A 20,569-nucleotide genomic window follows, 5' to 3' on the forward strand; every position below is an offset into this window, starting at 1 on the left:
GAGAAATAGCCAAATAAAATGCCGCAAAATTGCCGCTAAATTTCCATATTTGTGCCGCTAAATTTCCATTTTTGTGCCGCTAAATTTGCTAATCCATGCCGCTATATCCTGGGGGTCCGATTAGGCGGTTACATTGGGATACTTCCACTAGGGTCCGTTCTACACAACTAGGCGATTGTACACAACCTAAAACGGTAACTAGAGGAGTCAGGCAGGGCTTGATAATGGTACCTTTTCTGTTTTTATTCTATATCAATTCTTTAGGCAAAGGCCTGAGTACATGTAGTGAGGATACCATCAAAATCGCCTCCCGACCAGTCCCAACCCTTTTGTATGCGGTTGGCGCCGTTTTAATTTCACAAACGGCAACTGGCCACCACAAACTTTGAAATGGTTTTAACAGTTTTTTGACAAACCTAAGTTTAAAAGTAAATCACCAGAAATCATTTATTTTAACTTGAGGCCTAAAAAAATCTAAAACAAATTCCTTTTCTATGGGCCATCGCCCGATTACTAAGGTTTCATATTATAATTATTTAGCTATCCTGTTTGGAACAAATTTGCCATGGGGCGGCTTGACTAAACAGAGAATTCAGAAAATGAGAGTAGCATGCGATTCAATCTTTAGATATGCAAAAAAACGGGGTCACAAGCCAATCAAAGATAGAGTGTGGAGTAATGAACTGCCAGCAACAATGCAGGCCTTCGAAAACAAGTTTTTCTGTAAGACACTGGCCATTCCTAAATCGAGGTTTCAAAATTGAGAGAGACCCCCTTACAACCAGGGGAATAGGGTACTTAAACAGTAAAGAAAATTTCTTCCCTTGGTAAACCGTTCTCAAGTAGGACAACCCAGACTAGGTACCTTGGCCAACCTAGTTATAGGCCCACTGCGTTCCTTCACTAACTAATACACAAACAACAATAGAGTAGTTCATGGTTTATTATTATAAAAATATATTCATACAAATACAATTAAATGTTTAAAAACAATTCATAAAAAGCCAAATATTAAAATTTCACAAAACAAATCATAAAATACACTGTGATCCACATAAATTCAAAAAGTAGGACGCCCTACTGCACGATTGAGTAAAAACCTACCCTGTAGACAAATAATTATATATTTTCAGGATTGTGTTTATGTGAAACCCCAGAAACGTGCTACATCTATTGACAAGTTTTATGTCTCTTGTATGTCTCCTTTTCCTTTTCTTATCTCTCAGTTTTATAAATGTCAAATGCCAAATGATTATATTGTTTTTTGAATTTATATGTATCACAGAGAGTATTTTATGATTTGTTTTGTGAAATTTTAATATTTGGCTTTTTATGAATTGTTTTTAAACATTTAATTGTATTTGTACGAATATATTTTTATAATAATAAACAATGAACTACTCTATTGTTGTTTAACCCTAATACAGCGCCTCAGCAACATCGGAATCCAAGAGAAGGCACTGGAGTGGATCCTCTCGTTCCTCGCCGGAAGAACCCAGAGTCCGCCCGTTCAAATCCGCGGCCACCGAAGTCATCTGCGGCGTACCACAAGGATCCTCCCTCAGCCCCACCCTCTTCAACGTCTACATGAGCCCCCTCGCAGCCATCGCATGCCAACACAACCTGAACATCATCTCCTACGCCGACGACACCCAGCTGATCCTCTCCCTCACCAAAGCCACCGCCAGAGCCAACCTCCAGGAAGGAATGAAAGACGTCGCGGAGTGGATGAAGACCAGCCGCCTGAAACTGAACTCAGACAAGACGGAAGTCCTCATCCTGGGATCATCCCCCTCCGCCTGGGACGACTCCTGGTGGCCCCCGCACTGGGCTCCACCCCCAAGCCAACGGACCACGCACAAAACCTGGGCTTCATCCTTGACTCCTCCCTCTCGATGACCAGACAAGTCAACGCCGTCTCGTCATCCTGTTTCAACACCCTGCGCATGCTCCGTAAGTTCTTCCGATGGATCCCCACCGAAACCAGGAAGACGGTCACCCAGGCACTCCTCACCAGCCGACTGGACTACGGGAACACCCTCTACACGGGAACCACTGCCAAACTGCAGAAAAGACTCCAGCGCATACAGAACGCCTCCGCACGACTCATCTTGGACATCCCCCGCCACAACCACATCTCCAACCACCTGAGAGACCTGCACTGGCTCCCCGTCAGCAAGAGGATCACATTCAGACTCCTCACCCACGCACACAAGGCTCTCCACGACCTGGTCCCCAAGTACCTCAACAACCGCCTCATCTTCTACACGCCCACCCGCCAGCTGCGATCGTCCAGCCTCGCCCTCGCCACCGTACCTTGTATTCGCAGAGCCACTGCCGGAGGAAGATCCTTCTCGTTCCTGGCGGCCAAGACATGGAACTCCCTCCCCATCCACCTACGGCTGACCCAGGACCACCTCTCCTTCAGGAAGCAACTCAAGACTTGGCTTTTCGAGCAGTAGCTCTCTAATTTGAGTAAATGCTCCACAGTTGAAAGGACCGTTCATTATTACAGAAAGTTACTTCTCAGCCAGGGACGAATGCAGATAAAATGGTTTTAATTGTCAATTTGCATAGTTTTAAAAGAAACGAGCAGGCAGTAGATCTGCCTTGGGAAACCTTCATATTTTAAGTTTTTACATTATGCCTCTGAACCCCTGAGCCATCTCTGATCAATGCACTGCTAACAAGGCACCCTCAATTTTTTACTACTCTGGTATACTGGTTCATCCGTAAATGAACAATCAAATTCCTATAACTCACAGACAAGCAAGACATGATTCAAATGATAATTTACAATAGATCGTGTTTGTTATTTACCTACAGCATTACATTTTTGGCATACTATCGGTACAGAAAATATGCAGTTCACAGAATATACTAAATTATGTCATGAAAGCAAATAAGACATTTCACTGTCAACATAATTAGATCTTTTTTAAAAACCACATTATTGAATAAACTATAAGGCCATTAACCGTGTTTAACAGCTGAAAAACCTTTTCTTCCCACTCCATGAATACTTATCTATAGTTTTATGTGACCAAGTGTACATCACTACATTTTCCACTGTATGCCCAAAGAACACAAGTTTGGTCTTTGAATATTTAACTTATGACTGGTTGATGCACACATACCTGGAGATCGTGACGGGGCTCTTTTGCAGCATGCTCATCAGCAAGTGGCTTGCCATGGTTGTAATCAAAACGTAGATCAACATCTTGGTAGTCTATATTTCTATAGTCAGTGTCCTGCCTTCCGAGAAAGTCCAAGTCCACACCTCTCTTAACACCACGCCCAGGTTGAGCTCTCTGATGATCTCCAGTGGACGATGGTTGCTTCACAGATTCAGAGCTTTCCTCTTGAGCTGGAACTGTAGCAATCTGCCCATCGCTGCTCTTAATGGCAGACTGGGATGGCCCATGGGACTGGCCATCTCCATCTTGGTCATCAGTCTGTTTCTCCTGGTTATACTGAAGCCTCACAACAGCAGGGTCTCCTGTTTTGTTAACACTGCCTTCATGAACCTCTTGGTCTCGCACACTAGTTTGGCCGTGCATGTAATTTATAATAGTTGGATTTGAGGGGGGCCTGCCCCTTTCTGAAAAATCTACTGGGGCCCCTGCTGCGTCCCGGTCTCGAAAATCCTGGTCTGTTCTAGGCCTTTCACTACCCGGAAAATTAAAGATTGGTGCATCCCGACCCCTGAAATCAAGATCAACGGTTCCAGAGTCCCTGAAGTCAGAACGTAATACATCTCTGGACCGAACATCCATTTGGGACACATCTTTGCCTCTAAACTCCAACTCTGAAGAGTTGTTTCCTAAAAACTCAATTGAGGATCCATCCTTTGCCCTAAAGTCTGGAAACGGGTGATTTCGGTTTCTGAAGTCATTGTCAGAAGGATTCATTACCCTCAAGTCTGGGTGAGGCAGTTCCTTACTTCTAAAGTCCATGTCGAGCATGCCCCGGCCTCTAAATTCAGAGGCAGCCTCTCTGCTGCGGAAGTCAGCAAGAGGCTCCCTTTCTCTGTAGTCTACACGTGGAACATCTCGATCCTTGAACTCCAAGGGCGGTAACTCTCTGCTCCTTAAGTCACCAGCAGCTCCATCTCTCGCTCTATAGTCCATCATCAGTCCCTCTCTGCTGCGGAAGTCCAGAAGAGGAGCTTCTCTGCCTCTGTAGCCTGCAGCCAGTGCCTCCCTAGCTCTAAAATCTAGCAAAGATAGCTCTCTAGGCTGCAGACTTCTAGCCTGAAAATCCAGTGCCATCCTATCCCCTGACCGAAAGTCACTTAGGGGGCCACCTCGAGGAGCAAAGTTAGAAGGGACTTCCTCGCGACCAGCAAACTGGCGTCCTGTGGATCCCAACATTCCAGAAAATTCAAATGGAGCAGGGAGATCTCTTCCGCTGTGGAAGATGCCTGCATTTCTTTCTAAGGCAAGGCCATCAGAGTGAGCAAGAAAGTCTCTGTTCCACCCAGAGGTAAAGCGCTCTTCCTGGTTTCTGCTGCAAAAACAAAAATGCACCCTTTAGAAAAATCTAAACTGAAATATTTAGTGTGATTTCAAGTTCAACATATCAAACTTACATTTTGAGAACATACATTTGATTTTCACACCACACCAAAAATGTGTGTTCCATTTTTAGAAACCACCTAACACTCAATAGAAACAAAAGGTGTGGAGAGTTTACATTTTTAGAAGCAACAGGGGTGTAAATAATAATTTTTTTTATAAACACATTTTGTTATGTCAATTGTTACATATCAGTCGAAGCTCCCTGTCCCAGTAAGCTGTTGACAGTCAGAAAACAGCACAGTAATATTGTAACCATCTAGTATACAAATGTCATATTTTAGAAACGAAGATATCAAACTTTTACCATTATAACACCCACCCCCGCCCATATGTGCTGCCATCAAACCTCGTCCATAACTTTGAAGCTGCCCCACGACCCAGTTTGAACCACAAAACGCCTCTTTACAAATGTCACTGTCCCGCCTGCCCTGGTATCCATGTCAAAGCCTCAATCCCCTCTGGGCCCGTAGGCTCCCCAACCATAGGCCCCGGTACTCAGCCCATTTTTTCTAAATTTTCAAATGCTTCTGCGGACACTCCCTAGCCTTAAAGACCGGTTGCTCCATATCCATACAAAAATCCAGACCCTTTTTTCAGGAAACTATCTTTGGTGAGGCTGTCGCCTTCCACATTCTTGCAATGTCCCTCTTAGCCAGAGTGGTAAATGCAAATTTTAACCCAACCACGATGATGGTGTTCACATATTTCCATTTCCTTTAATAATAAAAAAAAAGAATACACCCTGTTATCAGTAATTTTAAATATCGGGTAAAAAAAATCTCACAAAGTTATGTGCCAAAAGGAGTATGTTGCTTACCCTGTAAGCATATATTCGTAGCATTTAGTGCTGCAGATTCACATGCTATGCATACTCTTACCATCTTGTTTTGGCCTCGGACTCTGTAAATGGCATTCCTCAAGTAAGTTTTATGGTCGGCGTCGTGCATCGCATCTCATCCATTGCGCATTTTCAGTAGCTCCTTTATTATATGTTTTTTTCACTCTACCATATAAGAAGTGAGGGTATAGTCTGCCAAGTTAGCTTTTCTGTTGAACATGCCAAATTTGTGTGCGTTTGTATTACCATCTAATCTCTGCCGGGGAGGAGGAAGGGAGAACGTAAATCTGCACCACTAAACGTTATGAATAGATGCTGTTGGAATTGGCCCTTTTAGCAGGATTATCCCCAAAAGTTTTGCCTTTTTCCTGCTATTTTTCTAACCCTGTTTTCGTTGGCTATAGGATTCTGGGCACTTTTACCACTGCTAATCAGTGCTCAAGTGCATATGCTCTTTGTATAAATTATGAATATGATTGATTATCCTAGTTAGCATATTTGATTTACACGCAACATGAAGTAGAAAGTGGGGATGGGGAGCTAAATGGAAAGAAATAGGTCCGGTACCAGTGCCCCCAACGATTCACGTTGTGATCAATAATGGATAACTGTTCCTGTTAGAAGAAGATAGGCAACCTATTATGGTTGGATAGTAGTGTGTGTGGTCTCCAGAAGTTCAACAGGTTGGGTCTAGATGAAGGTGGGGGATTCCTCCTCTTGGAATTAGTGCCCTCACACACCCTTGAGAGTGTCATGCTTCATCATCGACCATAACGCCTCGTGGGGGTGGTGTTGCTGTCCCCCACACGCCCCGCGAGAGGGCTCTTTACCGGAGATCTTTTGAAGGAGGTGTCGCAGTTGTGCATGCAGGTGTATAGGCCTATAAAAGTGTGCAGGAGAATAAAATTACCTTCACGGTGCCCAGAAACAATTTTAATTCAGGGGTCCGGAAGATAAGTTTAAAATACAATGGATAGGAGCCTCTCCTTTTAACAAATATTGCGGAGGAATAAGTAGGTTCCCACTGCTCTCAATCCGTGAAAAGTGAGTGAGTAGGTGCAATTAGGTCAACACATTTCACGTATCGTGCGGGTCCCTAGTGGATCCTTGTACGCTTCATCAGTACCGGTAAGTGGAAGAAAAGAAATGGGAATCAGGGAAAAGACATCCTATAATGCCACATTACTTACAGTGAGGTTTAATGTGTCCTAGTGCTGGCGATCCTGAGCGGCAGGGCAGGGAACAGGCTGTCAGTGAAGAGGCACGATAATTCCCTCTTCCGGACCACAGTGACTGTTGGCGAGGCCAATCCTTACAATTAGAGGGGTTGGGAATAAGGAGCGCGATTGTGACTTTCCTTCCAGTGCTACAACGCATTCAACCTCACTTTAGGTAATGTGGGATTATAAGGGGTCTTTTCCCAGATACCCATTTCTTATCAGAGTGCGGTGGAAAGTTACAGGCACGTAGATGCAATACCATGTGGCATATAATAAAACACGAGAAAGAGGCACGGGGAGTTAAAAACATTATGATAAGTAGCAAGATAGAGTGCGGGGCAGAGTGAAGGATAAAGTGCGTAGTGTAATATAAGCACTGCGAGTTCTAAAACGGCTGCAGGTGAGCTTTTAAAGAGCCAACACTTGTCTATATCTTGACTGTTTGGGATCAACAGACTCTGCGGCATTGCGAATAACAAAATACAAATAAATAAAATGAATATTATTGGCTAAGGAAAGCTTTTTTTTCCAGATGACCCTTTTGGATCTGCGGTTTCAGACATGGGACTGCGGTTCTGAGCAATCAAATTGGCTGCTACAAGAGAAACAAGCTGGCTCAGTGGAGCCGACGTGGGAGGGAAACTGAATGCGCGCGATACCCACACACCGTTTGTATGAATACAGGAAGGAAGCGGACCGCAGGGCGGGCATTAATTTGTTCGCTGTATTGCTGGGGCAAGAAACTGAAACCCTTCAAAACGTTCCATTCGGTATGAGTATAGAAACAGGAAGCGGACAGTCATGGGAACGTAATGCCAGTCGGGCCGTGGTCTGCACACTTACAGTAAAAGTATGGTATCTGCGTGCCCCTCCGAGGGTCAGCACTGTCAACTGCCTGCATGACGAGTTACACACAGCGCTGTGAGGAAGTGCCTGCCTGCCGGTGTGTCTGCCGCATGCCGCCACCTCGGGCGGGTTTCTTTCTGCCCATAAAATACACCATAAAATGCACTAACCCCTTCCATCGCTAGAAATCCGTACCTGCTTCAAGAGGAACACAGCAGGAAAGGGAACTTAAAGGTGCCTAGGAAGAGCACAAGCTGTTGCTGTGAAAGCGCGGGGCAGGCGGGTTGTGCTGCACATCGGCTGTCTCAAAGAGACACCGTGAGCGTGCACATGGCATGTCCGGGTGCAGTCAGATGTGCACGCGTATGGTGCAAGCAGGCGTTGTGATAACGCCGCGAGCCGAGCCGTACACATGCACAGCTGATGTCTCCAAGGGCGCGTGCAGCCATCCTGTCCCGCTTCGCAAGCTAGGCGGCGACAATACATCTTGCTTACACGAGCAGTGCATGGAGCTACATCACTAGGCGAGACCTAAAAATGGAGTTTAGGATCTCCGAATTATCACAGGACCTTTTTAGGAAAGGTGGTTTTTAAAATGTGCATTTGAAAATGCCACTTTTAGAATAGTGTATTTTAAGTAACAGTGTCTCAATCGGATTCAATGAGAAAGGCAAATATACGCGCATGTACAAGACATTATAAGGTCATGAAAAAAGGAAAGACTCTAGATACCAATTTTGGAAAGTGCATGCAGCATCATATATTAAAACCACATCTTATACAGGACAGTTGTAAAAACACTGTTAGCGTAAAATGCTATGGCAACCCAAGGGGGCACGAGTGACATGTGGGAAAACACAATGAAGGACGCAGGGTGACCAGGTGAAAGACAATATGTACAAAAGCAATGGTTCGTCATCAATGAATGGACAACAATTATTTGTTTAGGAACCAAAGTCGAAAGTGCGCCACGAGTCATAGCCCCGAACTGCTGTGTGCCTCCAGGCTAAAAACCGTGGAGTAGGCAGGCCGGGTCGGACCACCGATCCGCTGCTTGGGTCCTGTAGTAGATACCTAAATGGCAAGTAGAAAGAGCCGCCGAATGAATCCCGGGGCCATCGGGTGGTTGTAGAGTCTCCTTGTTTGGACTTAAATCACTCCTGGCAGTTCGGGGCTACGAGACTGCACCTCCATCTACTTTCACTCTCTAATCGAGTCACACTCAACGAACATTCATGGTTATCTGAGCATCTCCGGATAACACCTGGATTTCTCTGTACATACCGAGTAGATTCGCTTACTCGCTAAGGAACTCGTAATATAGCCCAACTAGCACCACGGGACAGGACCCGGACATTACAGAGCCCACTGTTCTCTGCCCGCATCACTTACCAAACCGGCAACCCCGTCCTGATGAAGTTCCTGACTAGATAGGATCGAAACGCCGCCGACCCAACGTACAGCGCAACTCACGGTGCACTTTCGACTTTGGTTCCTAAACAAATAATTGTTGTACATTCATTGATAACGAACAATTGCTTTTGTACATATGGTCTTTCACCTTGTCACCCTGCGTCGTCCGCTGTGTTTTTCCACATGTCACTCGCGCCGTCACACTTTGCTTCACGAGCACCAAGTGCACAAAGCCCCCTTGGGTTGCCATAGCATTTTGTGAGGTGATTTGCGGTCGGATGCCTGGGCGACTATCTTCTGCGAACTTAACTAAGTTTTTACAAGTATTGCTCGATTTCACTCCATAAAGAAAATTGAAGGTGTCTCGTACCATGTAATTTATTAATAAATACAACACATTGGGAAGTGTGGTGTCTCTTCCTACCGTCATAAGAAGAGTGTTCCTCTTTCGTATGAGGAGTGGACTAGGTCGTGGTTCTCGTGCTTTGTGCATATCAGCAAGTTAAAAAAACCCCAGGCATCAGGCAAAAGGATTCCCGCATAAACCTTCTCACAGTATCCATTACACTTAGTGGACGGCGAATTTACTGAGGACTGGATCAAACGCAGCCCAGCACAACATGATAAATTCTCCGTTTCCTTGATGAGTGAAATCTTTACTATAACATTACAGAGTTTGTAAAAGAGATTCTAAATCCAGGTCTAGAGATCCATTGCTGTATTGTTTCTGGCAGGTCCTGATGAAGGTGGTCTCCATTGCTGTTCTTCCACCGAAACGCGATGGCCATTTTCCTCTTAATTTAGATCAAACAACTATGGTTGTATATTGGACGACAGACATAATGCGACAGGATGTCTAGTGGATGTTGTGCAGTGACGCATGTTTAGATTGTATGTTGTGAGTGTGTGTGTTCTTGGGTTCTCTACCTGGTTTAGTAGAATGCTTTTTTGTTTTTAGTATATATGAATCTGTACAATCAATGTATGAAATGTATATTTATGGTCTGAATTTAAAAAGTGTTGTATAAATGTATATGAAATGACTTTCTGTACTTAGTAAAATGATATCTATACTACTATTATAAAGGAAGAACTTTGAACCTTTGAGGCGGGTAAACTCGGGAACCACAGCGCCAATCCACACACCTGGTACATCGTTGTAATCGTCAGGGTGTGCAGATGGACATAGGCTATATAAACGTAATAAATATACGTTATTTAAAAAATTTACAGAAAAAAAAGTAGTCCCTTGGAAGAAGCGCCGGCCGTGACGTGCATGCCCGACGTGAGGAGCGCGGGGAGGAGCGGCGTCCAGGAGCGCGAGGAGGACCAGCGGACATGGCGCGGTGAGGAGCGGCGGACAGGCGGTGAGGAGCGGCAGACAGGCGGTGAGGAGAGGCGGACAGGCGGGGAGGAGCGGTGAGCAGCAGATGACGTAGGTTATTTATTTATTTATTTATTTAGGCGCGGTGAGCAGCGGAAAAATTAAGCAAAAATGAAAATCGTGAGCAAGAGGAAGCAAACGGAGCATTACAAAAGTGAGCCAAACGGTGCATTACAGGAGGAAAAAGTTACATGTGCAGGTTACAAAAGCGTAGAAAGTAAACATAGAGGTATAGGAGGAAAAAGTGACGTGTGCAGGTAGCAAGAGGAAGCAAAAGGAGCATTAAAAAAGTGAGCCAAACGGTGCATTACAGGAGGAAAAAGTTACGTGCGCAGGTTATAAGAGGAAGCAAACGGAGCATTAAAAAAGTGAGCCAAACTGTGCATTACAGGAGGAAAAAGTTACGTGTGCAGGTTACAAAAGCGTACAAAGTAAACATAGAGGTATAATACTGCAATATATGGAGGAAGGCTCCGGGGGACCCACGGACAACGTCGGGGCGGGCGTGGGTCCTGAAGCCTAATTGCTCACGGACGTCGGGACGGGCTGCTAGTAAAGAAATATAAAAGAGAAAAAGATTTTCAAAAATACAATAAATGAGTAAATCCCCCCCCCCCCCCACAAAAAAAAATGGGGTGATATGGTCTGTATATGCCGGTGTTAATGGAGGCAATTCCTGCAGTAAAAGTATATATAGGTCTTGAGGGAGTTTCTTGGCTGTTTGGGTTTAATATATGATGGTACATGCACTTTCCAAAACTGGTATTGAGAGTCTCTCCTTCTTTCACGACCTTGTAATGTCTTGTACATGCACGTATAATTGCCTCTCTCATTGAATCCTATTGAGACACTGTTGCTTAAAATACATATATACCCAGATCTCAATCTGGTCTATGGGTTATACTCCTGTAGTTTTCTGCTACTTTTAGAAAGTGGGCATTTTCTTGCTTTACCATTCTGTGTGCCTCTGTTGGTTTGCGTATTCAGCGTGTGGTTTCGAGTGACAGGAGCTGCGGATGTGCATTCACTCTAGACAGTCACAAGGGGAGTGGAGGTGTGCCCTGCCTTGCCTGGGAAACTCATAGCTGGGCTGAATAGATCTGGTCTGCATTTAGAGCGGTGGGAGGAGTTTTGCTTGCACCTGAATAGCCTGTGTCTCTGTGATCCCGCCCCACGGGTCCCAAGACCCCTACTCACCCCGTCATAACACTCCGTATCCAGGTATACGAGTGAAAACCAAAACAACAGCGTCCATGACGTCAGGAACCCCACCCCTCTCTCTTTTACAGGGACCAATCAGGAGTGACCAGAAGAACTACCCCACGACCCCGGATGTTCCGCCTCCCTGCCGATGGCCGGAGACAGAAAAGACGGAAGAGGAGAGGCAGAAAGGGTCGAAGGATCGTGGCAGGAGCTTTCGGCTGGTGCGGTGACGGACGGAGAAGACGGGAACGGAGACATCGAGGAGTGGTCCGAAGATTGGTGGAGTCCCACGGAGGTGGCTGAAGAGCGGCCGTAACTCGGAGGAGAGTTACGGCGGAGCGCGTGAGTACCAGTTACCATTTCGAGCACATTAGGTGCACTGTGTAATTAGTAGGAACCCCCCCCCCCCCCCCGTGTATACTTTCTCCCGCTATCCTAGGCACGTCACCCATAGTTGCTAGGCATCTTGTATATAAACACACGGAGCACTGTATAAAGAGCACCCCTATTCCTCACCATCCTGTGCACCTCTTTTTGCTTTCCCTTCCCTGACTCCTTCCCGTACCTTCCTCACTCCCCTTTCTCATCCTCCCACGACCGGGTAACGGTGACGGTATCGGATCTTTAGTCCCAGAGTGACTAACGGCTCCTCTGTCTCTTGTTGCCCTCCAACCATACCGAGGCAGCTACACCCAAGACCCGGATATTCAGCGGACCCTCGTTCCATCAAGAGGAATCCAGAAGACGACGCACCTCCTTCGCTGTGTGATCAATCTGGGACTCTCTCTATCCCCATATCCCACTGTACAGAGACCAAATAAATACACTATAGCCCACTATATCCGGCCTCCTCGCCTGCTTTACCAGTCTGCCGACCGCCCACGATCACATCTGGTGTCAGAAGTGGGATCACCTGGAGGTATGGAGGCCGTGATGAAGAGGATGGCGGAATCCCAGGAACAACTGGGAAAGTTAATGGAGCAGTTCTTAAAGACCGCTGAGGACGACCGCGGACAACTCCATGATGTGTTAAAAGGACAGGGAACCACCCACGAGCAGGCTATGGGGAAACTGACCGATGTCCTAGGTCATCAGAGGCCCATGACCTCCCTACCTTCGGTGGTTCTCCAGAAATATGTGCCGGGAGAGGACCCAGACTTCTTTTTTACCAACTTCGAGCGGCTAGCACAGGCCGCCGCCTGGCCTGCTGACCGGTGGGGTCATTACCTGGGTCCCTTACTGACGGGTGACCTACAGGCCGCATACCAACAAGCGAACATCCAGGGTAACAATCCCTATGCGGACATAAAGAAATGTATCCTCGAAAGGCTGGGCATTGACGATGAAACCTACTGAGTACGGCTATGTCAAGTAAAGGAAGGGCCCCAAGAAACCCCCAGAGCCCTTTCCTTCCGGATTAAAGACCTAGCCAATCGGTGGCTGAAACCAGATACCTCTACTAAGGAGGACATCCTAGAGAAAGTGTATTTGGGACAATTCCTGTCGTCTTTGCATCCCGGCACGCAAAGATGGGTACGCCAGCATGCCCGCCTAACCCTGGACACTGCAATCGAAATCGCCAGCGCCTATAGCCGGGCCCAGGAGGGCCAGCGAGGAAAAGAGGAACATTCCCACAAACCACACACCCCCACAGGCCTACGACCTCCTCGTCCCCCTGTACCGAGAAGACCAGAGCCTGCCCTTCTGTTGCCTCCCCCTGTTCTACAACGGCCTATTAATCCTGGACCTCAATGTTATAGTTGTGGAGGATTCGGTCACATCGCCAGAGTGTGTCCACACAAAGACGAGCCGATGGAAGTGGGCCTTGCACGGAACTATGTATGTTCCATACCCGGGACACCACCACCTCCGTTTCGATGTCCGGTGAATTTTGATGGACAAACTCCCATGGCCCTGACAGACACCGGATGTCGACAGTGTTCTCCGACCTCAGGACTTGAATCGCCCTGTGAAACTCTCATCCGACATGGTCGCCATTCAATGTGTTCATGGGGATACGAAGAAATACCCAACCACCCAGGTACAAGTCCAACATCCCAAAGATCCCGGAACTACTCTCACCGTTGGACTCATACCCGCACTTCCGGAGCAGGCGATATTGGGAAGCGATTACCCCGGATTGCCAGGCCTAAAGGACACCACGGAATCCCTGACCCACTGGTGGGAAGAAGCTCCCTTTCCAAAGGGGTTGTCCTCCCCGATGCAGGCACGCAAACCACTAAAAACCAAAGCACAGAAGAAGAAGGAAAAAAGAGAATACACTGGCGCGTTCCCCGTGATCCCGGACGAACACCCCTGGCAAACAGACAGAGAATTCAGGGCTGCACAACAGGAGGATCCTTTACTACAGGAAGCATGGGGAAGGGCGTTGGACCAAGAGGATCCCCTTACCGTAGGTCCCTACTTCTTTAAGAAAAATGGGCTCTTGTATCGTAAGGGAGGGAACCAACAAAACCCCCAACTCCTGGTCCCTGGTCCATTTCAGGAGAAGGTACTGTTCCTGGCCCATAGTCACCTTCTGGGGGGTCATTTTGGCGAAGAAAAGACCAGCCAAACTATCCTGGACAAGTTCTACTGGCCTGGGATACATCAACATATCAAAAAGTATTGTAAAGAATGTCCGGTGTGTCAAAAACACCCTAGGGCACCGCTCCAACCCCTTCCCGTCATTGACGTCCCGTTCAGCAGAGTGGGGATGACATAATAGGGCCCCTGTTACCGTCACGCAGCGGTTGTCCCTACGCCCTGGTTATAGTGGACTATGCAACCCGCTTCCCTGAAGCCCTACCTTTGCGACAGCCCACCACCCAAAATATTGCCAAAGCCCTCATTACTGTATTCACTAGGGTGGGGTTTCCCCGGGAAATTTTGACTGATCAGGGTACTCCCTTCGTCTCTGCTCTAATGAAACAGGTATGCTCCCACTTAGGGATCAAACAGATCAGAACCTCTGCATACCATCCGCAAACTGATGGGCTAGTAGAAAGGTATAACGCCACACTGAAACAGACCCTTAAAAAGCTGCTGGGGTTGGAAGCCAAACGGTGGGAAGATATGCTACCCCTTGCCCTGTTTGCCATCCGTTGCACAACCCAGAGTAGCACGGGGTACTCGCCATACGAGCTGTTATATGGGCGACCCCCTCGTACCCTGCTAGACATGGCCCAGGAAGCCTGGGAGGCAGAACCAGACCGTACTCGCCCCCTTCCTGAATACATGAACGACCTAAAAACCCACCTATCTGTGATAAGAGACATAGTACGACAGAACCTAGAGAATGCACAAAACAAGCAGAAAGGGCAGTACGATAAAGGCACTAAACCAAGAACCTTCTTCGTAGGAGATTTGGTATTGCTGATGTTGCCATCCTCCGACCAAAAGCTCCTTGGACAGTGGCAGGGTCCTTATACCATCCTCCGCCAGGTGACCCCTGTCACATATGAATTAGACCTAGATCCCACCCGTGGTGTAACCCAAATCTATCACGTTAATCATCTGAAGAAATGGGAAGGTCCTCATCCGGTCTTATCCGGATCCTTTGCCCCGGTTCCCTTCTCCTTCACACCCTGTATAGATCCTGATGTAACCCCCCAGCAGCATCACGATCTCGAAACTGTCCTTTTCCCGCTACGACAGGTCTTCTCCTCTTCCCCAGGTCATACCACAATCACAGAACACGCTATACAAACGGTACCTGGGAAGGTGGTACGACAAAGGCCTTATCGAGTCCCCGAAGCCCGCAGGGAGGTAATACGGAGAGAAACAGAACAGATGCTAAAGATGGGTATAATCGAACCATCAGTGAGCGAGTGGAACTCCCCGATCGTCCTCGTACCCAAACCTGACGGGTCTGTCAGGTTCTGTATTGACTTCCGCTAAGTCAACAAGATATCCTCTTTTGATACCTACCCGCTGCCAAGGGTCGACGAAATGGTCGAACGCATAGGGAAGGCCCAGTATATCTCCACACTAGACCTCTGTAAGGGGTATTGGCAGATACCCCTCAGGGAGGAGGATAGAAAAAAGACAGCCTTCTCCACCCCTGACGGGTTGTACCAATTCCTAGTCCTCCCTTTCGGTCTTCATGGAGCCCCAGCCACATTCCAGCAGGCCATGAATCATATCCTACGACCACACTCACAATATGCAGGCGCATATCTAGATGATATCGTTATTTATAGTGACAACTGGACCCAGCACCTGGAACACCTCCACCAGGTTATTACATCCCTGGGGTCTTATGGGTTTACCATAAACCCCGCCAAAACCACCCTAGCGGCACAAACGGTTAAGTATCTGGGTTACCTCCTAGGTGAAGGACTGATAAGACCCCAGAAAAGCAAAATCGAGGCAATTCAGTCCCTTCCTTTTCCCCAGACAAAAAAAGACCTTCGTGCTTTTTTGGGCCTCTTGGGCTATTACAGACGGTTCGTGCCCAACTTCTCCCAAAGAGCAGCCCCCCTCACAGACCTCTTAAAAAAATCAGCCAAAACGGACTCCCTCCTTAGGACTCCCACGCCGATGTTGTGGCAGGCGTTTCCGATCTGAAAAACACTCTGACATCCCGTCCCGTGTTAGTGAGCCCTGATTACTCACAGCCCTTTATACTCCAGACAGACGCTTCAGAACAGGGACTGGGGGCGGTGCTGTCACAAAAAGACCCTCAAGGGAACGAGAAACCTATACTCTACCTTAGCAGGAAATTATTCCCACGAGAAAAAAACTACGCTGTGGTGGAAAAAGAAGCCCTGGCCATCAAGTGGGCTGTGGAGAGCCTCCGATACTATTTGGAGGGAAGACAGTTCACGATCTATACCGACCACGCTCCCCTAGAGTGGATGGCTCGAAACAAGGGTCACAACGATAGAGTCCTCCGATGGTTCTTGTCCCTCCAGCCCTACCACTTCACGACTATACATCGGAAGGGCCTAGACCAGGGCAATGCCGATTATCTCTCTCAATACCCTGTATCCACACCGGGTACAAGAAAGACAGCTAGGGGAAGGGAATGTGATCTCGCCCCACGGGTCCCAAGACCCCTACTCACCCCGTCACCCCGCCATAACGCTCCGTATCCAGGTATACGAGTGGAAACCAAAACAACAGCGTCCATGACGTCAGGAACCCCACCCCTCTCTCTTTTACAGTGACCAATCAGGAGTGACCAGAAAGACTACCCCGCGACCCCGGATGTTCCGCCTCCCTGCCGATGGCCGGAGACAGAAAAGACGGAAGAGGAGAGGCAGAAAGGGTCGAAGGATCGTGGCAGGAGCTTTCGGCTGGTGCGGTGACGGACGGAGAAGACTGGAACGGAGACATCGAGGAGTGGTCCGAAGATTGGTGGAGTCCCACGGAGGTGGCTGAAGAGCGGCCGTAACTCGGAGGAGAGTTACGGCGGAGCACGTGAGTACCAGTTACCATTTCGAGCACATTAGGTGCACTGTGTAATTAGTAGGATCCCCCGCCCCCCCGTGTATACTTTCTCCCGCTATCCTAGGCACGTCACCCATAGTTGCTAGGCATCTTGTATATAAACACACGGAGCACTGTATAAAGAGCACCCCTATTCCTCACCATCCTGTGCACCTCTTTTTGCTTTCCCTTCCCTGACTCCTTCCCGTACCTTCCTCACTCCCCTTTCTCATCCTCCCACGACCGGGTAACGGTGACGGTATCGGATCTTTAGTCCCAGAGTGACTAACGGCTCCTCTCTCTCTAGGTGCCCTCCAACCATACCGAGGCAGCTACACCCAAGACCCGGATATTCAGCGGACCCTCGTTCCATCAAGAGGAATCCAGAAGACGACGCACCTCCTTCGCTGTGTGATCAACCTGGGACTCTCTCTATCCCCATATCCCACTGTACAGAGACCAAATAAATACACTATAGCCCACTATATCCGGCCTCCTCGCCGGCTTTACCAGTCCGCCGACCGCCCACGATCACAGTCTCCATTTCCCAATGCTGTCTCCACCCCCTGTGGTCATGCTGCACCAAGGAAGGAGGGACTAGTTTGGACTGGGTTCTGAGAACATTACAGCAAAGAGAACAATAACAAAATGGGGTATAGGTATTAGAACTAAAACCCCAGGACTATAAATTACTTCAAGGAACGAGAGGACCCTGCCAAGAAGAGTGGAAGGACTGTGTGAGGAGCGCTGTCTTTTCTGTGCAAGGGGTGGGTTGGCCTGCAGTTGCTGCTTCCATCTATGGTGGAGGAAAAGGACTGACTCTTTTTGCCCTGCTGTGGTATCATGCTTGCGGAGAATCTCCAAGGGCTTGTGTGTGCTGGCCTCCTGTTTCGGAAGACTCAGGGATATCAATGTCTTCCTACCATATGCTATTAATTACTAGAAGTTCCTGGTGATTATTGAAACTTCTCTGGGCTTTAACCTCACGTGTAGTTCCTTGTGCATGTTGGAACTCCCTTATGCTTCATGTTCTCCCTGGGAACTTCCTAGTGCTGTTCCCATGGACTATGCTTTGCTCAGAGCACCATGTGCTTCTGGGAGCTCTGTGTGTATTTCACCCCTGGTAAGAGACTCCTGCGCTCCCGTGTTTGCACCGCCAGGGCCAAGTTCTGGGCTGAGCCTGAGAGAGCTCCTACACGAAGTGAGGGAGCTAGAATGTCAGGCGCTGCCTAGCAACCAGATGAAGCAGAGTGTGGCCCGCCAGATTCGCTGGAGAGCGAGGCAGTGCTGTCCAGGAAACAAGAAAAGTCACTGTGGTTGCCAAGCGGTCAATGCAGCCGCCCGGATTGCCTGATGTCATCGTCCGGAAGTAGTCGGGCCTCGCACCGCAGAGAGGCACAGCGGCTCCCACCCATGAGACAGTGGGGCTTGCCCCGCGTGACCGGTAAGAGGCCAAGGCTGGACCAAGCAAGTACCTTCTGCACGTTGCAGCTGCCCTGCACTTGCAGGCAGCCGCAATTGGGGGCCTATCTGCCTGCTAGAGACCCAGCAAGGTCTCCCCACAGAATGCGGCAGGGCACATCTGCCTCTCCAGTCCTGACCTCAACCTTAGGAGACCTTGTTGTTGGGTTGGCATTACGGGGGGCACGACTGGCTCCATTAGCCCAAGCAGAGTTGCCAGGCCCCTCTGCTCATTCCTCAGTGGCTGCGCCACGTGTTGTGGGCAGCTGCCACTCACTTTTGGGGGCATTGTTTAGCAGGCATTACGGAAAGACCTCAACAGAGGCCCCCGCTATATAAGGTTAGAGAATCCCTCAACTGGAAGAAGCCCATTTAAAACGGTGTCTGCTGCAAGAGCAGCCCAATACGTACACTAATGCATTTATGATTTTTTTCCTGATGGGTGCAATCTGAAAGTACTGCCTTAATTCACTAACTGGGATGCTATGCCCAATGTTTCCCTGTTTTTATGACTTGTAACTTCTAAGTAGTGCTTTAGTGCACTAAATGTAGTACAACAATTGTCTAGTTGGCAAGGTGATTTATGCATTATGACAATTGCCTAGTGTCAAAGTCATTTATGATCTATGTGATATGATAAATACCTACTGGCAAAGTGTTTTATGAGATTGTGTATGTGTTTTATGTATAATACAAAGGATATTTTTATAGAACCTTGGGTGGAGTCTCTTTTGTGGTGTGCCTGGTGTGTGTTGCGCACTTTACAAACTGCATCTGGGATAAGCCCGACTGCTTTGCCAAGCTACCAAGGGGGTGATCATGGGTTATCTTGGGTGTTTACCTCCTTTACACAGACTACAGTGGTGGGTTCAGCCTGCCTTGGGTGCATACTCTAGCCAAACAGAAACCCCATTTCTAACAGATGCTTCGATGGCAAGTAACATACTCAATTGGTAGCATATTTTAGCTGCAGATACATGCGCTATACATGAACTGTAAAGCAGTACCTTTGTTGCGGTGGCTTGAGGCATGAGATGGTGTATTTGCTTGACATAGATCTGTTTGTCTCACTAGAGCTTGTTGTGTAGCTTGTTCATCTACATAACAGTGTGGGTTTATTATGTTGCCGCTTTGCAAATGTCAATTAGAGGAATATTTCCTCAAAAGGCCACGAATGCTATTTTATTTCTTGTTGATTGAGCTCTTGGCATAAATGTTAGTGTTAGTTTTCCCTTGATGTAGCCCATTTGTATAAATTTGGCTATCTATCTTCCTATTCCTGACTTTGAGACATCATTGCCTTTACTGTGGTTTAGAAAAAGCTACAAATAGTTGTGTTATTCTAAGGGAGTTTTTCCTTTCCATATAGTACATAAGAGCACATTTGACATCAAGTGTATGATGCGCTTTCTGCCATGGTTTCTGGTTTTGGAAAGAAAACCGGCAAATCTAAAGTTTGGTTCAAATGGAAAGGTGCTATGACCTTTGATAGAAACTTTGGATTTGTTTGCAAATGCACTTTGTCTTAAAATACTTGAAATTAAAGTTCTTCAATAGTGAGTGCATGTATTTCGTTGACTCCTCGTAGGGAAGCAATTGCTACAAGGTAAGCAACCTTCCATGTTAGAAATTGTATTTGGCATTTGTGCATTGGCTCAAATGGTGGACCCACGAGTCTTTTTAATACAATGTTTAGGTTCGATTTGGGTATAGGTGGTGTACAAAGTGGAATGATCCATTTCAAACCTCCCATAAAAGCTTTTATAACCATTATTCTGAAAAGGGATTGGTGTTTTTTGCTCTCTAGGTACGTTGCAATGCTGCACAATGTAGCCATATAGATGTGTACGCTAAATGTGCTTTTTGAAGATGGAAAAAGTAACATATTAGCTGTTCAGATTGGGAGGATGGATAAATGTTATTTGAAGCACAGCAGTGAAAAAAACTTTTCCATTTAGCGGCAGAGCATGTCCTTGTGGTTGATCTTCTGCCCTCTTAAAATAGTCATGCATTCAAGAGGTAGATTTAAGTACCCAAACTAACTTCAGGAGTCAGATTGCAAGATTGAGTTGTTGAGCACTGGGGTGCTGACTCTGCTGCAACAGTGAGATTTGGATAGTTAGCTAACATTTTGTGACGTACTAGGGATAGCACCAGTAGTGTTATGTACCATGATTGTTGATATGCTGGA

General features: G+C 47.3%; 1 protein-coding gene across 1 annotated transcript in view; it reads right to left on the bottom strand.

Annotated features, from left to right (window-relative positions):
- LOC147692587 (RNA-binding protein 6-like) overlaps positions 1 to 20,569 on the bottom strand; it is a 1,208,024-nt gene that overhangs the window by 1,092,641 nt on the left and 94,814 nt on the right. The window contains exon 3 of the mRNA XM_086938798.1: positions 3,138 to 4,509. Coding sequence (XP_086794924.1) covers positions 3,138 to 4,509 — 1,372 coding nt within the window. The remainder of the gene's footprint in view (positions 1 to 3,137; positions 4,510 to 20,569) is intronic.

This window comes from Lissotriton vulgaris, chromosome 9 (assembly GCF_964263255.1).
Source record: "Lissotriton vulgaris chromosome 9, aLisVul1.2, whole genome shotgun sequence".
NCBI lineage: Eukaryota > Metazoa > Chordata > Amphibia > Caudata > Salamandridae > Lissotriton > Lissotriton vulgaris.